Source organism: Ixodes scapularis, unplaced genomic scaffold (assembly GCF_016920785.2).
Source record: "Ixodes scapularis isolate PalLabHiFi unplaced genomic scaffold, ASM1692078v2 PGA_scaffold11__112_contigs__length_91849675, whole genome shotgun sequence".
Classification (NCBI taxonomy): domain Eukaryota; kingdom Metazoa; phylum Arthropoda; class Arachnida; order Ixodida; family Ixodidae; genus Ixodes; species Ixodes scapularis.
Genome location: NW_024609837.1, coordinates 66560036 through 66585599, shown reverse-complemented (window position 1 = coordinate 66585599; position 25564 = coordinate 66560036). Strand labels below are relative to the sequence as shown.

Here is a 25564-nt window from a genome sequence, read left to right as displayed (position 1 = left end):
CAACTACTTTGACTCAAGGAACATCCGTGTTGTGGACCATGCACATGATCGGAACACAAGTGTAAATAAAATAATCAGAGAAAAGAACGGTCCAACCAATTCAAACGATCGGTGGCATGCTGCAAAAGGCCTAAAGAAAGGATTTCAGGCGATAGCGTCAGGTCCTAAAAAAAATGAGGGCAAAACCTGGCATATTGAACTGTCCGACAAGTGTCAGGCAGTTCGGAACCACGCCTACAACGCAATTGCCACCTGTGAGGGCAACGCATCGAAACTTCGTAAGTCCTTGATGAATTGGGTGAGGCACTTCAGCGGAGAACATCAGGAGTGCTGCGTGGATTCCCCTTGCAAAGAGAACGGACATGTCCCAACAACTCTACTGATCAAGGATCCCGTGGCCTTGGAACTCCTGACACAATTCCTGAGATCAACGACATTGTACAAGAACGCAGAAGATTTTGTTCGATCCAAAGATACGTTTTACGTCGAGTCTTTTTAAAACACCAGTCTCATCTACCTGGACAAGAGGATACATTATCAAGATGCGACCTATGAAATGCGGCAGACCTTAGCCATGTTAGACTGGAACGAGCACGTTGGAAGAGGGCACACGTCTCTCTACCGCATAGAGGACTGCCGGCACCCGGACAGACAGGGAGGAAAAAAGAAGTACGTCAGGAAAACCTACAGGTAGATTAGCGCTATAGGCTGTTCTCATCTACAGCTCATTGTCTGCTTGTTTTCTTTCAGTTTTGTTCGAAAGATTGTGGAGCTGGTTCTCCTTGCGTCTTCCTCTCCTGATGCCACGTGATTGCAGATAAATAAAGCTAGCAGCTTAGGTATGCTTTTTCATTATTTAAATATAAGTTCTTGTTCATACCCCAATAACCCAGTTATTACATGTCAATAGTTTTTGGTCCCAATACAGGATATTTAAAAACTGTTTCTTCTTTCCCAGCCTTCTCATGGACACCACTCACAGCCGCTTCTCGGGGGACAAGGCGACGACGTAGACCTGAGTTTTCTATTTTTTTAACGGTTGGAATTATAAGGCAAATAAACAGCGTTCATTCAACATCAATTTCGTTTCTTTCTTTCTGGGAGAGATTTCCGGTGTCAAAACGACCCCAGATACGGAGTCGAAAACATGGTCATCATCGAATGGGAGTGGACGTAGACGCATAATGATCCGGTACAAAGTTTTGCTTGATTTCTAAACGAATAATGCCGGCGTCCAAGTATACCTTTATATCAAATTGCTAGACAGAATTGTAGAGAAGAATGTGCGTTTCTTTAAAAAAAGCATTAGGGCCCCCTTCTATCCGGTCCGCTTTTCTATAGGCCTCAAATAACGCGGGCGAATCTTCCCATTTTTGTCGCATTTCCACTTCTCCGCTTCCGTAACTTATGAATGTTGTAGGTTGGTCTAGTGGCTTCGAGCTCACGTTTTGAAAGGAATCTAAAATAAAAAAAACAACGGACCAGTACAAGCTGAACAATGCAAGACGCTTGAATACAGTCTGTCGTAATGAAAATTAACTGCTCTAATGTGGCAAGTCGGGTCCATCGGTTCATAATTGTTCATCCCCTTTTGAAAGGCTCCGGAAAAACAAGAAACCAAGAAAAGCTGAGTGACGCAAGGCGCCTCGTATTGTTCAGGTTGTCCCGGTTTTTTATGTCCTTTCGGCACTCCTGAAAACGCACAGTGTTCGGTTTCTAAACGCTGTTTTTATTTTCGCACAGAAATAAAACAAAAATATGGAATAATTTTTCACACCAGTGCAATGCAATAGAGACTTTTATTTCCAGCAAGCTGCTTTCCGCCATGCTTCCATGTCATACTCCATGCCTCGAATGTTTTTGCACACTGATTAAACTATTTACATCTAAATTAACATGCACTATAAATCTGGTACTTTCTTTTAGGAGCGGCATGTTAGGGCACACGAATTCTCCCAGCGTCTTGCCATCTAATTGCGTGGAAGGAAAATGGAAATATCCCGGGCATGATTTGTGCAGAAGGCTAGATTCAATGGTCGCCTATTATTTGTACAAACTCTCTGTCAGATTCACTACTGTATAGCCTGTTGCCGTTTCTCCGAGAAGCGAGGTTTTGATAGAATTTCGTTGCTCGGCCGCTATTTTTGTAGTGGCGCGAAAAAAGAGAGAGAGAGAAAGTGGAAAGCAACGGGTTTCGCAGGCAGATTTTTTTTTTTTTTTTTTCAATTGTGATATTTTGTTGCGTTTAAATATGCTTTTGTGGTGTACACAATTTTACCCACTTCCCACAAATATTTCATGGCCAACGACAGTTGTAAAGTATTACGCACTGCCTCGGGTGCTCTGACTTTACGCACTAGAGCGGCACAGGAGCGAGTATTTCCGCAAAATAAATACGAGGACTTATTTCTCCCTTTGACTCGATCGCTTTTGTGGCACCACGACGAACACACTTTCACCATGAAATCGTAACAAATAATGATTGATGATCAAATTGATTCTGTTCCAACGGTGGAGCCACGTTATTTAGGTTGCAAATAAACTGGGCGTCGTTCATGCAATGTGTTTACTTCCACGTTCGAATGTGTTGAGAATGAGTAGCCGAAAAGCGCAGTCTGCAGGCTGCTTCCTGGAGTGGCGTGATATCTTCCCAAGTCGGGAAAGGGGGGGGGGGGGGGGAAGAGAGAAGGGGGTGGATGTTGTGGAGAGGTGATAATATTTAATCTTACTCAGGAGAGTCGCCGGTCGTTAAAAAGTCGACTCGCTCATAACGGGAAAGCCTGTGGGTCCACCATGAGTAAAATGTGGTATACAGCTATGTTACTGAGAAGTTGCGATAGTGCAAACGATGGGGCGTTGTGGAGCCAAGTGAAGCAAAGACCTATCTTATGATTGTACCGTCTTCATTAGAAGCAAGAATTTCGGTTTGCTTCTTGAACCCCTCCTGACGCCAATCTTTCCAATTTTGAATAAATCCAGGACAGCGTTGATCGCGCAAGCCCGCGCCAATATTTAAAGGTCCTTTTCAAGTTATCACGCAGTCATCAAGCAGAGGTAAGGACGAATAAATACGCAAGAGTCCAAAATTGGGTGAACAACCTATGAGAGGAGATTTGTTTCAAACAGTAATGAAGAGATTAGGGAAAGCCACTTGATTTATAAGTTTCAAAAATAAATGTATTATCGACGACCTGAACCCTTTATTGCGCAAGCCAATCCTTGTGCAGACACGGGAATGGTTCCAGCAGCCGCGCGATGCTAGAGACCGGCTGCTGGAACGAACCCAGCATACCACGACCCCTCGATCTCCACCGACCGAGCGGCCTCGGACCTGCAGCTCAAGGGAAAAAGCGTTCGGTCGCGCTGGCTTCCTCAATCTCGCGGAATGAGCGTGCCCGCGTCAACGAGGGAAGACACCTGGACGTCTCAAGGTCGTTGTGGCGCTCGCAGCTAGCCGCTCCTTTCGCGGTTTTGAGGATTATCCCTACAGAAGAAACCGCCACAAAAGAAGCCCCTGCCGTCACGTGATTTTCGGGAGAGGGTGAAAAGAGGAGGGCGAGAGGGCCATTTTCCTACCTTGCGGAAAATGGTTTCGTTGGTCGGTCTTTAAGCGAATTATTCTCCTGATGCAGCATACGAAACATTTTTGGAAACTTTCCGAGATATTTATGACAAATTCTTTTCTTATAAGTGCATAAAGCCTAGCAAAAGAGCGAATAAACCATGGGTTTCCAATCATTTATTTTAAAAAAGGTTGGTATCAAAATAGTTCATATCCTAACTTTCTAAAATCTGAAGACAATCACGATCTTGTCAAATTTAAGACACAGAAACAAACTATAAATACGTTGGGGGAAAAAGCTAAGCACGAGTATTACTGCAATCTATTTGGTAACATTTGGGAAAATTCGTGCCTGTTAGGACATTTAATTTTGAATTTACCGACCACCTCACACAAAGGGTTCATTTCATCTGGCTGTGGGTTACATAATAGCCTCAAGAATATAGCGATATGCAAGTGTTATGTAAGATGTTTAAAAGAAGTCTTGGTTACCTTCCTAACAAAAAAATGTGCGTGTTTTTTTTTTTTTTTTTTTTTTGGGGGGGGGGGGGGTACTGAAAACCTGTCCTTCCCGTACAAGGCTGCTTTAGCACGTCATCTGCCATGTCACGCTTAAATTCTACTCATGAAAATGGTAATGTCAGTTAGACCTCGCGTTTCGCCCTTTTGATATGTATCGATAAACTCCGAGGGTAACCCTCGTGCCCGTATTTACGGAAATTTAAGAAAAGCTAAGAGCCTCGAGTTTCAGCGATGATTCAATAAAAAAAAAAACGCAATTAAGAGAACACAAAGTGGGCGGCGATTGACGGGTTGAGCTGTTGCGTTATTGAAAGGTGTCCTCTGAAAGATTTGCTTTTAGCCGATGCGCTTTATGATATTTTGTTTTATGATATTTCCCTATGTAAGCTTTGTTTTAATGGAATAATTGTAAGAGGTGTTCTTTAGGCGAAGTTTTAATGGAGATTACCCCATGCCTCTCGTGCGCGAGAGTCAGGGTCCTGTGCCCTTTTCTGTTCTCATGCCTCTTAGGCCCTACGTCTTTACGCTCAGCTGGCCGCGTTTGTCATCACTTCCCAGAACAAAACCCGCAGAGAACTTCCTGCGAGGCTACCTCCTTTTTCGGGAATCACAGCTTTTCCCTCATTTCATTTCCTTATGAATACCCGGCCGGCTTCCCAGTATTCTGATCCCACGCATGGTCCTAGGAGTTTGAAAAATCACACGACAGTGTCTTATTTACTTCAGCATACTGTGAGAAACGGTAATTTTTTAAGACACCGAAAAACACCGATTGTACGAAAAAAAAAATACAACCTCCCCCACCCAAAAAAAAAAAAAAAAAAACCCTGAGAACTTGAAGAAAAAAAGTTGGGAACGATATTTCTCTTCAAAAACCTATATTGCGTGAATAGCAAAATTTAGGGAAAGATTGGTTAGCAATATTTAAGAGACATAAAAACGATATCTTAGGAGTAGAGTGCCTTTTTTTTTAATTCCCGCGGATACATGGAGGGAGAAACTGGGTGCCACACGCGACGTCGATTTCCCTGATAAATTTAGTCGGAAAACAAAACTTGTGTATAAGTCACGCTGCGTCGATTCTCCTGCTAGATCTATTGGGGGAATCGTATTGCTGCCTCACGTGTTGTCAGCTCACGTGACGTCGATTTCGTCGCTAAGTTTAGTACGGAAGCGAAGAAGTTTGGGACAGGTAACACCAATTTCCTCGGTACGTTTAGCGAGGGAACGGAAATTATGTAGATTCATAGTCGCGCAACCCATCGTTGTTTTCTACAAAATAAGTCAAGTAAAGCTAAACAACCAATGATGTACATTAGAGGTAACATGACGTGGCGCCACGTTACGTGAATTTTTCTAATAAATTTAGCGAGGAAACTGAATCAGTGCACATATCACGTGACCTCAGGTCAAGTGACATCAACTCCCATGCTGACTCTAGCGGGAAAACTGAAGTGTTGTATAGATCGCGTGAAGTCAGGTTATACGACGTCAATCGAAGTCACGTAACCTAACCGCCAATTTAGTTTCGCCGCTAAATTTGGCGGGAAATGAACGGACAGAAAAACATTGGAATTAGGGGTTTCGTTCAAAAGCATATAATTCCTTACAAAACGATCAAGTGACGAACCCACACTGATGACTTCTTACGACCAGACGTTTGCTATGAAAATTGCAGTCCGCGCAACGGGTCTAAAAAGGAAAGCTACGAGAATTAACGGAGTCAGGTCTCCTCAAATGCAAATGTCTTAGCCAGTAGAGGACAAGTCAGCGTTCCCCTTCATAAAAATACACCAGACGCAAAAAGTGGACAGACACGCGTTTATTATCTCCGCCAAGATTTCTCTTCCCTCGAGCTCTTCACTAGCCAATCAAACGTATGTATTTTGCTGAAACAGCCATGCATTTCGCGTGTTTGGATTTGTGCGTGGCACTCTAGTTTTTGCTTATTCTTAATTAGAAACCAATACTAGCTGATTACGCTCATAAAATTTTATGACACGACTAGTTGTTTAAACAGTTTCTAAATATTTTTTCCATTAAATGAAACTATGATCATTTTTATTTAGATGCCCCGCCTATAAAGTAAATAAAAGCAAAAAGTAAAAAATGATTGATACTTAATTAGGTCGTGTCTTAATAATGGATTGAAAAATTATGTTTGAGGGTTATAAAATAAACAATTTGTCATTTAAATATCACAACAATAAACATGTTAGAAATAAAAAAAAATTAATCCAACTGTCCTTTAAATTTAGGTGAAACTTCGGTTTACACTGCTGTCCGACCCCTTTGTTACCATACGAATTGTCGGCATGTACCGACTGACATATCAGGTGAGTGAATTTTTTTCTCTAGTAAGTGCTTTTATTACTTTTAGAATAATTTTCTAGGAGGAATCACTCCTATACTCTTATTCATTGGGATATGTCTTGGCTGAACAGTCATTGAGAAACTTATATAGGTTTCTTCGTCAAAGGCCCGTTTTTGGGAATCCAGATTTCTTTTATTTGTTTTCAGGGTGAGTGACAAACCTTATTTGCATTCTGAATATGTTTGCTTTTTTAAAGTATATTTACTCTAAACAGGATGTCTCCACAATGTCTACACTAACGTATTGTTCCTCCACCTGGATTTAGGAGAGACCTTGCTCAGATGAACGGCCAGAATCTTGACATAACTCTTATGGGTGCGTGCATTATGACTGGATTGTTTTATTTCACACTAAACTATTAGAAATGATAGGTATTATTACAACTCTAACTACTTTCACTGATAGCCGCATACCGATTAATTTAGACTTAATCTATTTTATCATTAAATAGTCTGTTACCTCGTATAATTTTAAGATTGCAATATCTCCGAAATGACCATTCATTTCCCTTTCTCTCTCTTTTCCTACCTAAGATTGTCTCGGCAGAATGTCGTAGTTCTCACTTCTACGTTGATTTATTTTTAAATTGAAAGCATTAACTGTTCCAAGGAGTGCAGCCGGCGTTGTCTGTAACCACGAAAAACGGCAGCTAGTCCCATTGGCTGATTGTAATAATCCCTAAATGCCCATTGGCTGAGCAAACCGGCACCTAAATGCAAGTAAACAAGCACGCCCGTTCAGAAGTAAAACACAAAGAAAAGCACAGCAACGCATATGCACCGTCACGGCAGGCGTGGAGCCACCGGGATTCGCCGCGCCTGCGCTGTGGGGGATCGTGACGTCACCAGCAGAGCGCTGTGTGCGGCAAGAAGGCGTGGCACACTGCTTGTAATGATTGCTTTTAATAATTGTCATGTGAAATAATAAACTGCAGAACTTTTAATGAGTTAATGGGTATTTAGATGATTGATTGGTCTAACATTATTCCAAAGCAGAAGATACCAGAATCATGAATTTTACAAAATATTGCCAGGGGTGATGAGTTTGGAATATGTTCACAAAACGTTTAATTAAGAAACGCTGATCTCACTAAAAATACCCTAAGACGAAATCCGAGTCAGACAGCAGAAGTTTTTGTGTGTTTTTTAAACGCGTGACGGATGCGTAAGACTTTATATTACATCCAGTGTTTCTACAATGTCAAAGTTTTTCTAGGCTAAAAAGAAAAGCAAAATAAGGCCTTTTTGGAAATACTATTATGATTGAATGGCGCAGTTGGCACTCTTTGGCCGTGCTTTTGAAAGGGCGGAACGTGAACAAAAGAGTTCGAAGTGAGGTTTTTTACGCAGATGGATGACTGTATCCAGCACTTAATAGTTTAACGAGCCTTAACGAAAAATTCATTTTTCTAACTCGCAACTTAAGCGAAGTTTTTTTTAGTACTGCAAAACGGGGTTGGATTATTGATGCGCCAATTTACTGCGTCTTCTTTTTTTATAGGAATGACTTTTGTCGCGGTGATGTGCGGATTCAACAATGTCGGAGTTGGAGAAGACAAGCCGGGAACGTATCAAGGTGTCCGTGTAACTGCTCACGAGTTGGCCCATGCGTAAGTAAAAAACCTACGCGGTTTGAATAAGCCAGAAGGATAAGATAGTTCTTCGAGTTTCCGTCGAATTAGAGAACCTATACGCGAGTACGCGTTGCCCAGATGGTTCCTCTGCGGGGCCTCGACGGCGTATAATCTCTTAGCTTCGTTCTTACCTGCACGCACCTCACTCTTCTACCTGCGACGAACGACAAGACCGGTCAGCGTCGCCGCCAGCGTTTCCTTCAGCGTCTTACAAGAAGCGCGACGCTAGCAGGCGGTGACGCCAAGACAAACGTGTGTCCCCCTGCAGCTTTCCGCCGTACTCTCGTAAAACTTCAGCGCATTTACCGCCTGAGGTGGCAGAGGAATCTACTAACCATGACCCAATGCACACAGCCCTTTATCCGGGCAGTGGCTTGCGAAACTTACAGAGGCTTTTAATTTTGGTGTGACACCCTGTATAGAAAGCGTGTACTCACGAAGAATTAAAAAAAGAGAAGGGTCTTTTGGCATAGTAGCGTTCGCCGTGTTGTGTGTCCTCGCCTCAAATGTATCTTACATCGTGCCTCGGGGAAGATCTTTATTCGATCCCTTACCTCTTAGTTTCGAGAGCACGGTTCCTTTACAAGATTAAATCGACCAATGAAGGTTGCCAGACTTAATCTAGATTTCAGTATTATAACTGGACTATTCACTACGACTAAAAAATTTTTCATTGGAATGTGCAAACTAGTGCGCAAGTTTAGGGAGAAAATTAGAGGATTTAGCTAAAAGGTGAGGGTATTATTGCTTTCATATCGTACTCGGACATCGACGACGGCGTTAGAGCAGCATCCCGAAGGAATACGTTTATTTATTATACTTTTTTGTGCGAAGCACCCTGAGTATTGCAATGAATACAGACAGCAGGTTGGGTATGACCAACCGATTACTTTGAAAGATCGATTGGTACTTGTAAAAAAATATGGCCACGCGAGCCTTGTACCATGTTATATCTTGGCCCGAAGGATTAGTAAGGTCCTAAGAGACGAAAAAATAGGTGCTTCGATTCATGTTGCTCCACCCACACTTTACCGCATTTCCCCATTCTCCTGGCCCTTGTGGGCGGTAGGAACGGGAGCGTGCGAGTCAAAACATTATTTTTATTCATCTGATTCGGACGACCCCGGCTTAGTTAAAAGTTTCGCGATTTTTCGCATTTAACAACCGACCAGACACATCAACAAAAAACAATGAGGGTGAAAGGCTAGCGGCGTTTAGTTTACTCTGATGTTAAATACCTCGGAATAGGGGCAAGTTCGTATGGTATAAAGGGGCGATGCAACAATTCTTCAATTTTGCATAAATACAGCTTAGAAAGATTCCTTGACGTTTGTGAACAATGAAACAGGAGTTGCTTTTTTTCTCTACTCAAAGGCAGTCGCAGAAAGAAAAAAAAAGAAAAAAAGAACACCGTTTACCCCCTCAACTCGCAGGTAGAAAAAAACAGCCACGTGATATGGATCCAATTATACGCCGCCAATGCTCCACGCGTTCGGGTTGGTAGAGCACAGGGCGCTTTCCGAGTTCAGCGCATTCTTAAGTTTCGGCTATTCCCCTCATCCAAGCGATCGGGAACGAGCCACTACTCGAATGCCTAGGCAGTCTTTGTGTCTACTGTATGAACAACATTTAAATATCGTTACAGCGGGGTTCGCAAAACTTGATGGCGCACACCTACGCATCGCATTGTTGGCAATGCCTCCTTAGCTACGCAATTCTCTTCGTCATTAAGTTCTGCGAAGGAAGCACCGAAAGGAAAGGTCCGCTTTTGTCCTCGAAATTATACCGAAAGAAAGGAGTTTCTTGGTCAGTGACGCTGCGTTGGAGTATTCTTGCGCCCCACCAGTTCCAGTAAGCTGGTGTAAAGAAAGGAACGTTTCCATCGAATATCGTTGCACATCCCCTTTCTTCGCAACATAAAAAGGTGGCGTGTTTAAGACGGGTAACTAAATAAACGCAGTAACTGCGTTTGAGACAATGTGTATCTGCCTTAATTTTCTTGTTTCTTTCAATTCTGAATGTTATTTTTCCCCGGTCTCAGGGTAATGCATATCATGGCAAATATATCTCTCCTTCAAATAACTTAGGAACACGACACCCAAAAGGAAGCTTCAAATCAAACCAAATAAAACGTACCCCTCTATCTATTTTAGGTTTGGCTGCGTACATGACGGTGAAGGACCACTGGCCCATATTCCTAATCATCCCGGATCAAAATTTCCAGAATGCGCGTGGGAACACGGCTACATGATGAGCTACATTGAGAAGGATGCAAAGTCCTTTCATTTCTCTCCCTGCTGTAAACTACAGATGAAGGTGTTTTTCCGGTAAATATATATTTTTACTAATATCTTCCCGATATTGAGTGAACGTCTGATTTTAGAGCGCAGCTCTTAAGCGCCCGTTTCCGGCTTGAGCGGCGTCGGCGTCGCCGTCGGCGTAACCAAGGTCATCTCAAGGTCACGGGACCCCCAAGGTCACCCCAAGGTCACGTGACCCCTCCAGGTCACGTGATCCCCCGAGGTCACGTGACCCCTCCTTAGGTCACCTCAAGGTCACGTGACACCCTGAAGGTCACGTGACCCCAAGATTACCCCAAGGTCACGTGACCCCCAGGTCACGTGACCCCTCCAAGTCACGTGGCCCCTCCAGGCCACGTGACTCCCCGAGGACACGTGACCCCTCCCAAGGTCACCTCAAAGTCACGTGACCCCCAAGGCCACCCCAGGTCACGTGACCCAACAAGGTCACGTGACCTCCGGAGGTCACGTGACCCCTCCCAAGGTCACTTGACCCCTAGATCACGCCTCCCCGAGGTCGCGTGACCACCCCTCCCCGAAGTCACGTGACTCCCCCTTCCCGAGGTCACGTGACCCCCCGGAGCATACTAAAAAATGAGGGGAGAAGGAGGAGGGGTCTACCTTCCCCTCAGTACCCTTCCCTCCTCCTCCTCAAGAGCTGCGCTCCAATTCGGCATTACAGGGAGTTGTAAACGGCTTTCACTTTTTTTCAAATGTGTTACCTCACTACCTGATTAACACTAAACCAAGATATTTGGTAGTGTAAAGAGAGTTTCGACCGTTATTAAATGCTGCATCAAAGAAACCTAAAACAAGTAAAACGAAGTGTGTACCGGTATTTAGAAGAATATGAGCTTTGAGGGGATAATACCTCCCAAAGACGTTTGGCGCACATCGGTCATTTTAATGATTCTAGAATTTTCATTCTTTCTATGTATCTTTAAAACTTAAATCCTTATATTATATCTTTGTTCAAATAGCATAGAGATCAGTTTCAAACATAGAATCATTTGCCAACAATATATGAAAGATTAAAAAACGCAATCTAAAAATTGCGAAGTTAACGAAGTTTTTTTTTTGCTTGTTTTATTTACAGTTGGTATAATACATGCTGTCCAAATTGCTCTTGCAAAAATACCCTGCGCATAGCAAAACTGATGTCATATTGGTGTCATGCTAATTGGCCAACTTCGTGATATTAATAACGTTTCATATGTTTGCATTCCTAAATATTTTTGAGTAATTAAATTTTTAAGAAGTACGGCTAAAGGTATTATTCCTACTATAACGTTTTTGCGCATCATGTAAAATCACTAAATCAACGAAAATAACAAAATATAAAGTACGTGCTTCATTTTACGGTGTTCTGAATAAACACAGAATTCGGACATGTTTCTTAGTTATGATTTCGTTTCCAAAATGAATATCGCCGCCAGCGGTCCTCTTACACGTGACAAATGCGCGCACCAACAGCCGCCCCTCCTTCGTAGCAGAAAAGAAAGTGTGGCACCGAAATACAATATGAAATGCTGTGCTGTCGGATTAACATTGCAAGAGCTAGTAAGCTTTAAATCTTGGATATACCTAGAATACGTTTTGAATTCATTGTGGCGGTGCGCTTTAGTTACTCTCTTTGGTCAACGCGAGCAGGACCGCTGGTGCGGAGATGCGGTTACATAGAAAACAAAAACCTAAAAAGAAGCAAGTTGAGCGTGATTTTCGTTTTCGGAACGCTGTAACATCTTATGCATGGCGTCTACACAAAAAGATCTTCGGGGGTTCCCATCTGTGTAGAAGAATTTCGCACAGGAGAAGAAAAGAAAACGAGGTGGATGTCTGGTGGCTTAGGGATCAAAATGCATTATACCTTATATGAAGACACCAATGTGTTGTGCAGGCGATGACCACTGTACATACTGAACAACTGCATCAACCCCCCCTCAAAAAAATAAAATAAAAAAGAAAGGAGAAGCGAGGCAAACAGAAGATATGTTACAAATTCTACAAAGTTGAGCACAAAACAATAGGTTTCAGCAGAACCCTCTACGTTTACCTGTGTTTTACAGCGTCCAGGAACTGCTTTACCAAATGGCATGCATACCACTATTCTTGAGACTATGTGTTCGAACTTAACGTTTTACCTAGGACACTGCAATTTACTGCCTTTCTTGCTATTGAAATCTGGTATATTTTTGTATCTTTTGAAATATATCAGTTGTGAGTGTTGCCGAAATATCTGCATATTTTTTTTTCATTTCTGTTTTGCTGGCCGCAATAGTTTTGGCTTTCACAAATTAAATATCGCTTCTTTTATTAAGCTCTTATATTATGGTAATGTAATGAAAAATAATATTTATTTTGCTATGTTTTAAAAAATTGCAACACAATTTAAACGGAGATGTTTTTTTAGAAAAACAAAATACTGGGACACTCCAAGGACGAGCAGTTTGCCCATGGTAAGGATAGAGTCAAAGGGAATTAACGTATGCCGGAACAATGAATTCAGTAGTATATCTGAAAATATATCTTGACTGCAGCGAAAATGATAGTATTAGTTTTCTGCAGACGAGATTCTCGTACGGTATTGAATCCAAGTGAATATATAACATGTCTGTATAGACAACTGAAAAATGACTACTTAACACTTTTAACCTTGGTTCTCTATTTCTAATTTTCAGACTTCTCTCGGCGGACTGCTTAGCTAATAAATTCCGATATGATTACTTTATAAATTCAGAAAACAAACTACCAGGAGACTACTTTAATGGAAATTTGTTTTGTAAATCTCACCACCCTTCGTCGCCCTCTATTTATTATCCCCAGGTAAGATAAATATCCACTTCATAGTCGACAGCTAATCTTGAATTAGATGTTTCTTTTTCGGAAAGTAACCATCAATTTCTTACTAAGTAAATGTAGATGCTTTAGGACAAAGGTACCTTACTCGCCTTCAATGGTACCTTACTCCCCAAGGGAGCCAACAGATTTATGCCAGTGTTCCTTCCATTCTCAAAACATGCTGCGAAGCTCATTTTCGGGATTGCCTTTTGCGGCCTCCTTGCTTATTTTCTAATATCTTCAATGATCTCAAATGTACAACTCTTCAACTGGAATTTATATTGGGGAAAATAATAAAGTCGCAGAGAGCCATGTCTTGGCTGTTAAGTGGTTGGTATATCCGGGAGAAGCGTCCCACAACTCTGGTCTTACTATTCTTATGGAATCTCACCGACGCGAAGAACTCGCATGTAGTGTTCTTTAGGGGAACACCGGAAGTATAGGACAAAGGTAGGACGAAGGATGACGTAAACTTACTTACAGCTATGTTCACTGCATAAAGCCACGGCGATCTTTTTTTTTTTTTTTAATCACAGAAATAGACACGGAAATGTGACAGTGAATGAACGGAGATGATATCTAAAAAATTCAAAAGATTAGAAGACAAAAAAAAAATGACCTGACGGTAAAAACTACATTGCGTCCTAACATTATGATCAAACCGCTATATCATTTCCGGAGACAAGAACGCAGTTCTATCTTGAGTTAAGATCACTGACGGATAAGGAAAATTGTTGTCGGTCTTGTTCATAGTGAATGTTTCTATTATCTTTCTGCCGAACCTGCTATGATGCCCTCCTACGGTGCTGGTTCGCTCAAATCATGGAGTGCAACCACTGCACGAACGGGAGTAAAAGCCGATAATGTGATACGAGTCACCATCGAGGTTCATAAAAATTTCAATCGACTTTTCCAAAGTCGATGGTTGACGCAACTTGCAGTTTTTCCAATATATTGGTCCCCAGAACCTAATGGAATAGAACAAACTTACTTCTCTTCGCATGCGACGAATTTGTTTGCTTGCTTGACAGCTCATTCCTGCGGCTTCTCGTCATTGTTAACTTTTTTACAGAGCTGTTTTAAACGCGTTCTGCATGAAACAAAACATTTGTGATGTAACGGGAGAAATAGCCTTCAGACTGTGCGCTGAGCTATGTAGCGTCATGGCTGATCCCATATGGAAGGAAACGAAGTGCGCGTGGCAAGAACGAAAGAAAAAAGACACAAGCGGCGTGGGAGCGAGCGGAGCGGGACAATCGAACCAGGCTGGGCTGTGCGAAGACGTTGAACTCCCACTGTCGGCCAGGCCTCAAGAGGTCCGATCAAGTCTGCTGCTTCCCGACGGGTCTTGGCGAGCCGGGACTGACCTGACTTTGTTTTGAGCACGGTTGGTCTCCACACCTGGCACCCAGCAAGAACAAAAACTCCCGCTGCTAATCAAGATTCCTTTAACATCAAGAGACCTCATGACTGAAACGCTCCTCGCCACCCGACCTAACTCAACCCCACGGTATCTACACCAGCCTACGGCCAGGATCTAACGTTCTCCCATTTGTAACTTTTCACATCTTTTCTCTTTCTTGGTAGTATATATTTGTGTAGTTATGCTTTCGTTTCATCTAATTATTTTTATGATGAACGAGTAGTTTTTGTTCCAAAGGTACAACCGTGCTTTATCGAACTTAACAGTATATATAAGTCACGAACAACACTGCGACAGTACTTAGGGTACGGCGGAAAAACAACTCGACTTCATGCTTTTGGTGACAGGTCTTGCGGGGCTAACACTAAGAATAAAGTTTTGTCAGGTGTTCCTCAAGATCCAAAGGAAACCCCGCAATGTCCAACTTGTGGTGCTGAGCATGGAAACTAGTGGGGTCGCTCTATAATAATCGCCGCCCGATCGGTCCGTGCTTCGCTGGCCTCCCAGAAGGGACGCAACGTAACGAAAAGACGGCGATTCCGTTTACTGTACGTCCCTGTTGCCCAACTTTAAAAGGCGGCACTCCGTGTCCAGGCCTGTGGATCGTCCTTTCCACACCAGCTGTGCGCAGGCTAGCTGCTCCGGGTTATTATTGTCAAAGTACCGGTGCCGAACCGCTTCGGGATCGACATGTCATAGACAAGTGTGGCCAGGGCTCGCCGTTTATGCAGGTCCTTGTCCGAGTCTTGTTGGTATACCGCTCCGGGGATCACCATGGACCAGTACCGGCTCCCCCGTTTCTACCCGGCCCCAACCTTGCGCAGCACGCTCTGTCACGCGCCAGCTCGTGCATTCTCGGCCGACCGCTTGTCACGTGTCCTTAGCCCTGTCGTCTTCCATACCCGTCTCCCACACGCTCCCCTCCTCAAGGCACAGATTTCAGCGGACATCCGGTTCTCGGATTCTCATAGGCCTCAGAGAGAAGTTATTCCATGTAAGGTATGATGGTCTTCGTCAATGGACTGGGGAGGCAGAGGTGTCGTCTGAGGTGTCGGGAGAGACGGCTGCTATTGATGTTGCCGGGGAGGCCGCGTTGTAGCGTCCGAAAGAGGCGTAGGTTATGGTATGACCCTCGGCGTCGGTCTTTCTTGATACTGGCGTCAGCTGGTTCTTCTAGCGAAGCTGCGGCAGACAATGTCAACAGACTCCTGTTCGTCGCTCGCTGTCCCATTCACCGCGATGCAGCAGGGCGCCTGCTCTAAGCTGGTCTCTCCGATGCGGAGGGAGATGCCTATCCCGCGTGGATGTCGCCGAGGGCGCACAACAGACAGCGTCCGTAGGACTCGCGGGGGCGCGATGCCCTTCCGGCTTTTCGTCGTTCCGCCGGCTGGTCACCGCCGGTGCCGCCGTCTTTATGAACGGCTACCCCGGGCTCGACTCCCAAGGATTGACGCGAATCAACGAGAAGAGAGCGAATACGTTTACTGTACTTCCCGGTTGCCCGTCCTCAAGAGCCGACAGTCCGGGCCCTCCGGTCCTAGTTGTCGCCCATTCTTCAGAGCTCTCAGAAGGGGTTCGTGTCCAGGCCTGTGGATCGTCCTTCTCACTCCAGCGCTGCGTAGGCTAGCTCTTCCGGGCGATCATAGTCCAAGCCTCGCTGCCTAACCTCTCAGGGATTGTCATCGCCCAGTCCCATATGTCCATGGCTCGCCATTCCCGCCGGTTCTTGTCCGGATCTCGCTGGTAGGCCGCTCCACGGATCGCCATGGGCCGGATTAAACCCACTGGATCCTGGAAGAGTAGCGCCATTGCCTTCCCCACCTGCTAACTGGACAGAATCAGATACTAATATACATACGACCGAAACCCCGGAAGGCGATTCGCTAATTTGTCTACGTTGCCATGGAATTTGCCATCTAAGTCCGTCCAAACCTTCGAAGCTTCCATGGGGTCGTTCTGATCCAGTTGCGCCAAGATCACCATGGAACATCATCGTACTGAAGCCGTTCCTCGCCAATAGAAGCGTCTTTGGCACTGTGTATGCAATCAACTTACGAGTGCCTCACTGTCCTTCTATTTTGGGTGATGCCATCATTAGTAGTACCTGATGCCGACAGCACGCGCACACAGGGAAAACACAAAGAAGACGCAGGAAACAAAAAGTCGCCTTAGCATAGTCAGTGCCACGAGCGCTTGCAGGCACACGCTCTTTCACGCTTTCAGAAGAAAAAATAAAAATAAGCGTTCGAAACAAAGTGGCCAGGTGTCATCAGCCCAAGAAAAGCGCATATGAAGGCACCCTAAATCAACTTATCAATCAAGCCCATCGGCACGGATATCTTCCAATTATATTGTTCTTCCTGCGTATTTCAAGAAAGTAAAATTATTTTTCAGCGCCTCCAAGCACCGACACAGCATGTGGGGGTGGTACGAAGATGTACGCTTGTTTCGCCGGTGTGTGGATTGCAAAATATTGATATACAAGAAACGTCTTCATAAAGTTATACCCGTCACCAGAGAATTTAGATCGGCTCACCAAGAACAGAGGTGTCAAGAAAAAATTGCTCAATTCATGGACCAAGATGACCACCATTCGGGGAGCTTGGCGCTAGTTTTCCAGGATCCAGTGCCTTTAGGCAGGACCGGCTCCATCGTTCCTCCCTGCCTCCAGCCTCACGCAGCACGCTCTATCACGCGCCGGCTCGTGCCTCTTCGGCCTACCGCTCCTCACGTGTCCTCCATGCCGTCGTCCTAGAGCCTCGTCTTCCACAAGCTTTTTTCTTATAGGTGCGGACATGGCTTCGAAAAGAAGGAAGAGGAAAGGAATTGGAAGATGCTGTGTTTTACTGATTCAGAGTGAGCAATTTAGAAGGGATGCACCGGTTTCCTTGTCCTCTATTGAAATGCCCAACACAGACCCGATTGAGTATGATGAAAACGCAGCTCTAAGTACTGCAAAGCCTCTAGCGACTGGTTTTCCATGGTCAAAGTGAGTTCAGGAAAACATGACGTGCAAGTCGACTCGTATCACCTGACCGTCGTCCATTCTCGCAGGTGCAGTGATTGCATCCATGTTTTCAGCGGACGAGTATCATAGGAGGGAACCACAGCAGGTTAGGAAGAAATATAATAGAATCATTCACCATGAACAAAGCCGTGGAAATGTTTCTTCTACGTCACTCATTTTAACATGATTTTTTCTCCGGAATCGGCATAGCCGCTTTGTCATAATTTAAGTAAGTGATAAAGTTCCGATCATTTAGTCTCTTTTTTCTTAAATTCAGTCGTTTAAAGTTTTAGGTTACCCTCTCCTTCCTTTCCTTGCCCCCTTTCTATGTCTCTTTCTTGTACTTTTTACTGTGAGGTGTGATTCGGGAAGACGATCGTTGTGACTTTATTTTACTGCAGCTAGTTGAAAGGAACTGTACATCGTTTCTTATCCCACCTGTGTCCCATTGTTTTGGTGTTTTTTTTTTTCACTAAACCAACACGATGGTCAACCTACATTAGTACTCTTTGTGTATTTTTTCACCTGAAGTAGCCTACTCGTGATGGACCACGCATTTATGACCAAGAAAGGACGTCAACAGTGGAAGCGTTGGAACTACACAGGTGATTCTGGCGCGACGGTGGTCGGGGGAGGGGGAGGGGAAAGGGGTGGGGCGCCGGCGGCGATTTCGTGGCCTTTCCCCCGTATTGTTTTGATTAAATCTCTTAACTGTCTGGTGGGAGGGGGGCGCTCGCCTCCCCTCTCCCCCCCCCCCCCCCCCCCCCTGCTACCCCTGTTTCGACGCCACTGGTCAACACTACCTTTGCGTGCTGCGACCCATTCATACTTTCTTCAGTAATAACGGCTCTGGTGAGCTCCATTGGCTAGACTGAGCTTTTATTTCAGGGTCAGGGTTATAAATATGACTGATCTATTGGTATAATAATCTTTGGGAACTCTGTGTTGTTACTCGCGGTTTCAAGCAAGGCCTGCTCCACTTCAGCACGAAGATCCTTCTTCACTTGCGATAGAAGCTGAGGGGCGAATTTTGCCGCTACACGTTTCCATGACCAGATATTCCGGCAAAATGCTTACAACTGTCATTCAGGGAATTGCCGGGTCCCTTCCAATGTCTCTTATTGCCATACGCTGGTTTTCGTTGAATGCAGCTCCCACGCGCCTCATGCTGTCTGGTGCTCTGGCTCCCGAGAATCTTTAAGACCGCGCATGGCTCTTGACGCACCCGCACCAAATATTTATCCGGGCATTACCAACTAACAGTGTCCGTTGGTGTCTATTGCACTTTGAAGTGAAAATTGGCGTATGTCCTGAACGAACTCGCTCAATCACAATTAATGTGGCTACACCACGGCGCTTTACCAGATTAAACAAAGCATCGCTGCCAATGACGTGTACGAAACCAAAGTGATTATTCACGTAAGCGCCGCAGAATTTTGTCAGACTGTATCTTTCCCAAATGATATGGGAGCTGTGTCCCAGGTTAGCAATGTAATTAAAGTGGCTGAACACTTTCCGGACTGGCGTCAAATGCTTACAAATGTTCAAAGAACACAAAATGTATCTGACACTAATTATTCTGCTCGTAAATTCTGGGAAAAACAACCCTGAATACCAAACCAAGCAAATAGAAAATAGAGTCGCGTTGCGCTAAGGGAAGCGTAATAAAAAAATGCTTGAGGTACACCTTAGCACTTCTTATGACTTGTGAATGTGAGAGCATGCAGAGCCGCTCGTCCGCTCCCTTATTTCGCCTGCAGCGTATTTGCGTCGACGGCAGTGCGCGCCCTCTTCTCGCCTCTCTAACCGTGGACGCCTCGTGTTAGCGGCGCGCTGACAGACACGCAGCGCCATGGGGTGGCGGTCGTTGAAACTGACGCGCAGCGTCCAATGGCAGCCTCGTCGACGCGCGCCAGCCAATGGGACCGAAGCCGAAATCTGTCAGCTTTACTCCGCTCCTCTGAGATCGGGGAAACTAGGTGCCGTTTGGCTCGGGATTTCACGTGGTTTCATAGCTAGGAGCTGGATTAACTTGGAGAAAGGATTTAAGGTGTCGTTTGGCGTGGCTTCAAAGCTGATGACGTCGGCTCACTCTATGGGACAGCTAAGGCTTTCGCTTTAAAGCTTTACGGAAGGTTCTCTGCTAAAACTAAGACCCGACTCGGCGACCCCCGCAGAGAGGCTTGGCGCGTATCTTCTGCGACTGGGGGAGGTAGGTGCCCACCGCCGATGCCTTGGAGTTCACGAAGTAGTTGGACGCGTTTATGGATTTGTAGGTTTTAAGTCGTCCTAAGATATATATGAACCGGGCTTGTCGAATAGGTAGTCTTAAAGACGCGCGCACGATACCTTTAGCAGATTTAACGTTTCTTCGAGGAACAAATGCACGCTTTTTTCCTCCAAGGTAACAGAAAGGGTTGTCAATCCCGTGCAAGTGAATTTCAGGGGCCATTCTGCGTAGAGCAAAGTGTTAGAGCCACACACGAGCTATTGGCCCCGCAGCAGATTGTGGCAGCGGCCATAGCCTCTACAATACTCCGCTCGGAAGTTTGGCCACTTTACTGTTTTTGTTTACCTGCGCTCCATCTTTTGACTGATTATTTGTTTCCTTTTCTTGTCTCAAATATTCCACGCAAGAGCGCTGCGATCCTTGTCCACAATAACGCTTAAACGAATGACATAGTCGTTTCAGTACCGTCGTCACTTGCTTCGTCGATGCACCCATCAAGGACACGCTGCCGAGATTGCTTTGACATGATTGAAACGCCTGTGTCCCTTTTCCAAGCGTCATTACGGGCTGGGCCTGTGGCACTCTCTCTTCGCGGAATTTTTATATCTGGCCAAAAGTGGTGAAAATGAATATAAACCTCTACATAGCTATTACATATTCGTAGAATATTTGAGTTGATCTGACCTCGAGTTGTAAATGCCGTCAGTCCTTTACTTACAGACCTCTAAAAGTGTTAATACTGAAAGCTAATTAACGGAGTTTTGGTAATTAGTCAACTTACCTTTAGGATTATTTCCTCATCTTATGTATGCAGAGCCTTATACTTACAAGGTGAAGACGGCACTCGTCTAACTTAACCCCATTTGCTAAAACACTGTTCAAATTAAACCGAAACAGCCTGTATATCTATGGCACAGTTAAGAAAAATATTCAGGTCGAAACATCAGGGATATAAAATTCAAGCTCAAGGCCATAAACTCCCACTTGTGAACTAATCGCGCACAAGATCGCTGCATGAAACATGAATGGAGCGCAAACGACGTACTCATCATTATCAGGCTATTTGTTTATAACATAAAATTTGGAAAAACAAATGTTTCCTTTTTAATTTTTTGTACGAGGGATCATACAAGTAACTATTTTGACAGAATTGCACCTTGTTAAGTACAGTATTTGAGGGGCATTGTGTAGTGAAGCGTGAGGACGTTTGAGGAATTATTATGCTAATCTACATATCGCGATTACGTGTTTTCTTTTACCTTAAAACGAATTGAAGCGTAAATGCACGCAGTTCTTTTTTATTTATAAGTTTTGAATTGAAAGGACACAAATTAGATGTGTGCAGAATAATCTTGAATAAGCACTGGTATAAGAGATGTGTAACTTTTCGCCCCATGCGGAATCGGCTTCGCTTTACCGGTTGCTTGCATTGTACACAGCCGCAAGACCCTTTGGACCTTCTACAATGCAGGATTCAATGCAGAGTTCGAACTGATGCATACGGAAACTACATATACTACCCTCATTTCGCACCCGAAGGATTGACTTGCTACGGAGAAAGGGCGGTACGTAGGGCGTTATGGTGTTAACGTTTTTTTAGAGATCAAAATATAGTGTTTTTTTTTCTATTATTCACGATGCGATAAACATGAAGAACGTGTGAATATTGTTGGAGAAGGGGATGACAAGATAGTTCTGATTGCGTGAAAACTGCACGAACGCAAATTTGGAAAAAAGGAAACTATGCATCAGGCAAACGATTGAAAGCTTTCGCAAATAAAACCACGAAATTTATAAACGAACTATGCGTTGCTGTTCACAGAATAGGAAGAGCCAGTAGGCTTTCAAAGAAACCATTAACAATCGGTGTGCATTAAATACTTTTTTTTTGTTAAAGATGGTTCCAACGAAACCATCTTTAATTTTTTCTGCATTCATATTTTAATTTTAAATTTTTTTCTGTCTTAGTTGTCTAAGTCTAGAGAGAAGTAACGAATGCAGCCGCTATTTGCTTAGGTATGTTAAAGGGGGTGGGGGGGGGGAGAGGGTATGCCCCACCTCCTCCTCCGCCTTACCCTCTCCTCGTCCCGCCTCATCTGCTCCTCCCGTGCTCCTCGCCTCCTACCCCTCTTCTCCTCCTCCCTCCTCCTCCCCTCCTCCTACTCTCTCTTTCTCCTCCTCCTCCCTTTTCCATCCTCCTACCTCCTCCTCCCCCTCGCCCTCCTCCCTCCCGGGCGGTGCATAATAGTAAACGTCCCGAAATGCACCGTGCGGTTACGCCGACGCGTTACGGTTACACCGACGGCGACGCCGACGCGTTACGGTTACGCCGACGCGTTACGGTTACGCCTACGGCGACGCGTCACACCGACGCGTTACACCGACCCCTTACGTTTATGCCGACGCCACCGAAGACGGAAATGGGCGCCTGAGAGCTGCGCTCTAAAAAAAGATAAATATTGTAATTTCTGGCACCCCTCAACTCACTCCCAGCCTTCGGAGTCAGTGGCGTCACAAGGGGGGTGCGGGGGGGGGGGGGGGGGGGGGAGAGTGGATTGCCCCGGGCGCAGCGCTCAGGGGGGTGTCACGGCGGGCTACCGCCCTGGGTGCCGCTGACCCTAGTGACGCCACTGTACAGGGTCACACCTGGTCGCACTCCTAGTGACGTAATTCGGGGTGCCGTGTAGGTTCCCGTGTGCTCCTTCTGAGGACGCTTCCTCTCCCTCTCTCTGCTGACATTAGCAGGCGTTATGCTGCAGCTTAGAGCCGAGCGAGGTCACGTAATCTTCTCGCCGTAGTTCCTTCGGCTGCCACTCGCGGTTGCAGATGGAGCAAAAAGCTTGGCTTTTGCTTCGCGATTAACCAGCGGAATAGCGACATTTTGAATGAAGGAGATGTTTTCCTTATCCTCCGGGAGACGATAAACAACGTAAAAATGACGAGATGCAAAATTCTTTTAATCTTAAAATCGCTGCACCCCCCCCCCCCCCCCCCCGCCTTCAAATTGAGAATACTGCTTTTTCAGGAAATGCAAATGCCGGCCATAAATACTTTGTATTCCACCGTACTTTCAAGTCTTTTACACTGACAATTGTTTTGATCACGTTATTGTGCGTGAGAAATATCTATAAGATTTAGACTTAGCGTTACAAGGTAGCGAGAGTGGCATATTCGATCAAGACCCAACTTGTAAGCAGATAAATATGTAGCTTAAACAGTCAGATGGTCCAAATCCTTTACAAGTTTACTCAATACAGTACTAAACTATGCAGTCCAAAAATTTAGTGCTGTACTATAGTCGCTAAGAATTCAAGTATTTTCAGAAGGTAAGTTGAAGCTACTCATGTTTAATTTATAGACGGGGTTTATAGGTTAACTTTAGTGGAAACATATTTGAAGACTTGCATTCTTATGAATTTAATAACATTGAGCATTGTAAAATGTAGTAAGCTTATTCAGCCTTGTAGCTTGTAAGACATTTATTCAACATTTTATTTTTTTTTTGTTCAGCCATTGTAACTTCCAAGCTGTGTTCCTCCTAATATCCCTTAGCCTATAATTTGAACATTTCGTAATTCATAATTTTGATATGTGCCTCGTTTTACGCGACGTCAATCACTTTTGAGCTTTTAATTTGTTTCTCTATTGAAAGGACAAATTTCAATAATGATTCGCAAAATGTATAATTAATAACAAATGCAAATGGAAAAAAAAATTTTTGTGAGAATTAAAAAAGGTGAGATTAAACGAAAAAAACTAGATAAATGTTGAATTAATGTGACGCAAATTTCTTATCTTCCGTATTATGCCTTCTTTACGCAGACGTGCAGACACGGGGAATGTCGCTTCTGGTAACACCCTGGCCCAAGTTTAAAAAATACGAATCATTTCATATTTCGGATATCATGTGCAACTTCATTTTATTAACCTATAGTCAAATCGCAATATTTTAGTTTCTATGTTATTTCATTTGTCTAGAAAATTTTACTTATCCTCGCTAAATAAGGAGGGTTTATTAAGTACGAAAATGTATTGCTTTACGTACACATGATCCTGCTGCGCCCGTTTCGTAATTAATGCAAGATAGAGTTACATCAATAGCTGGAAAAATTGACATGCTTGGTACCCCATGGCAAATATTGTGGAGTGCAGCAAGATCCAACTTTTTGCGGTTTAAAAGATATTGTACGAATAAAAAAAAATGCAACTTTAACCTGGAATAAATTGAGGAGTTTGGAATAAAGAGTAAATCGACATTGAACAGTTTTTTATCCCTTGAATATTGCTTGGTTTTAAAAAAGTGTGCAGAAACATTTTACTCTGGAGATCTTGTTGGTTTCCTGGTGGTACCCAATTTAACAAGCCTTTTATTTTTTAAATACTTTGACACGCATGCTAGTTGTTTAAACATTAATTGGCACTTTTTATGTATCACTTTTATCCTTAAATTAGATTGTTTTTGCGAGATTTCCGGAAACATATAAACGTAATCGTATAAAGAAAGGTATTTCTTTATTGTATCACAGGGTTTGATGATATGAACAATATTAACTCTCTACCTTTGGTCATAGACCCCGTACTGAACTCGTTGTCATCGCGGAACAGCATTTTGAATATAGTTGAAATTTTAATAATTGAATCAACACCACTTCTAAACAATTAGATATGATAAGCGATACTTTAGTTTCCACGCTTTGAAAAAATAAGACTTCATCCATTGTGAGAAATAATTTTCACTAATATCTCAGACCATGTGAGCCTACACTCTAAGAAAAAATGGAGGAAAAAGGTAGCAACGGCGCGTCTCCCTCCCATGTACTGACACGCCCCCAAGTGGACACGAGAAAAAGAGAGGAACGAAACGTTTTTCTCCTTCTCCAGGCAGACGGGCGAAAGCTTTCGCTGTCTCGATTCATATTCTTTCGGTTTCGTTTTTCGAGCACGTCGTGCACGTTGTTTAATAAATGCTATTGAGTGGATTGAGCTCCAGCGGCAGCGAAGGCCGCTTGTAATTCCCTCTTCTAGTCCGAACGTCCAGAACATTTCGGTTGCACTGATGTTTTTATTACTAATTTTATCAAACGAGTAAACGAAGCCGCTAGAAACAGCGAAGTTCCGGAGCAGTGCCAGCACCGATACGTACACTGGGTAAGGTGGCCGTCTCCGGATTGCGGAACCCACGCGGAACTGTGTCGACGTTTTCGACGTTTTCGCCGTTATGAAAATCGCAGGAACTGCGTCGAAGACCGACAGGTTTTGCTGCCGGGTGCCTGGGTGCATTCCGTGCTGAGTTCGGTTCTGTTTTCCGATGCCGAGAGTCAACCGGCAGTCAATGGGGCTCTGTATTTCTGCGTGTCAGCAACATGGCAGCAACATCGTGGTGGCATTGTTGTGCGTTGTGAACAGAAGACTGCAATTATCGCCGATGGGACCCTGTTCTCGCGTACCAGTAATGTAAACACAAGATGAGATGACGTAAACTGTTGGGCATTGATGACGCTGGTCGGGCCGTGATCGGAGGGGGCGGAGTGTCGCAGGTTGACATTCCGCTTTACATTAAAGAGTTTAAGACCACTTGAGGGATTAGGTGCAATCGGTCGACGTGCGGAGAGTCATGTTTGAACGCTGGTCTGAACAGTAAGCTCCTCGTACAGTGGCACATGTGATTGTAGGTT

The 25564-nt window shown here is 44.2% G+C and overlaps 1 protein-coding gene across 1 annotated transcript in view; it reads left to right on the top strand.

The window, feature by feature from the left end:
• The window catches only part of LOC115332233 (venom metalloproteinase antarease-like TtrivMP_A), a 68784-nt gene extending 45040 nt beyond the window's left edge, over positions 1-23744 (top strand). Inside the window, exons 7-14 of the mRNA XM_040205382.1 lie at positions 6343-6420; positions 6478-6605; positions 6724-6773; positions 7959-8067; positions 10245-10418; positions 13070-13214; positions 21329-21454; positions 23712-23744. Of these exons, the coding sequence (XP_040061316.1) occupies positions 6343-6420; positions 6478-6605; positions 6724-6773; positions 7959-8067; positions 10245-10418; positions 13070-13214; positions 21329-21454; positions 23712-23744 (843 nt within the window). The remainder of the gene's footprint in view (positions 1-6342; positions 6421-6477; positions 6606-6723; positions 6774-7958; positions 8068-10244; positions 10419-13069; positions 13215-21328; positions 21455-23711) is intronic.
• Positions 23745-25564: the final 1820 nt, after the last annotated feature.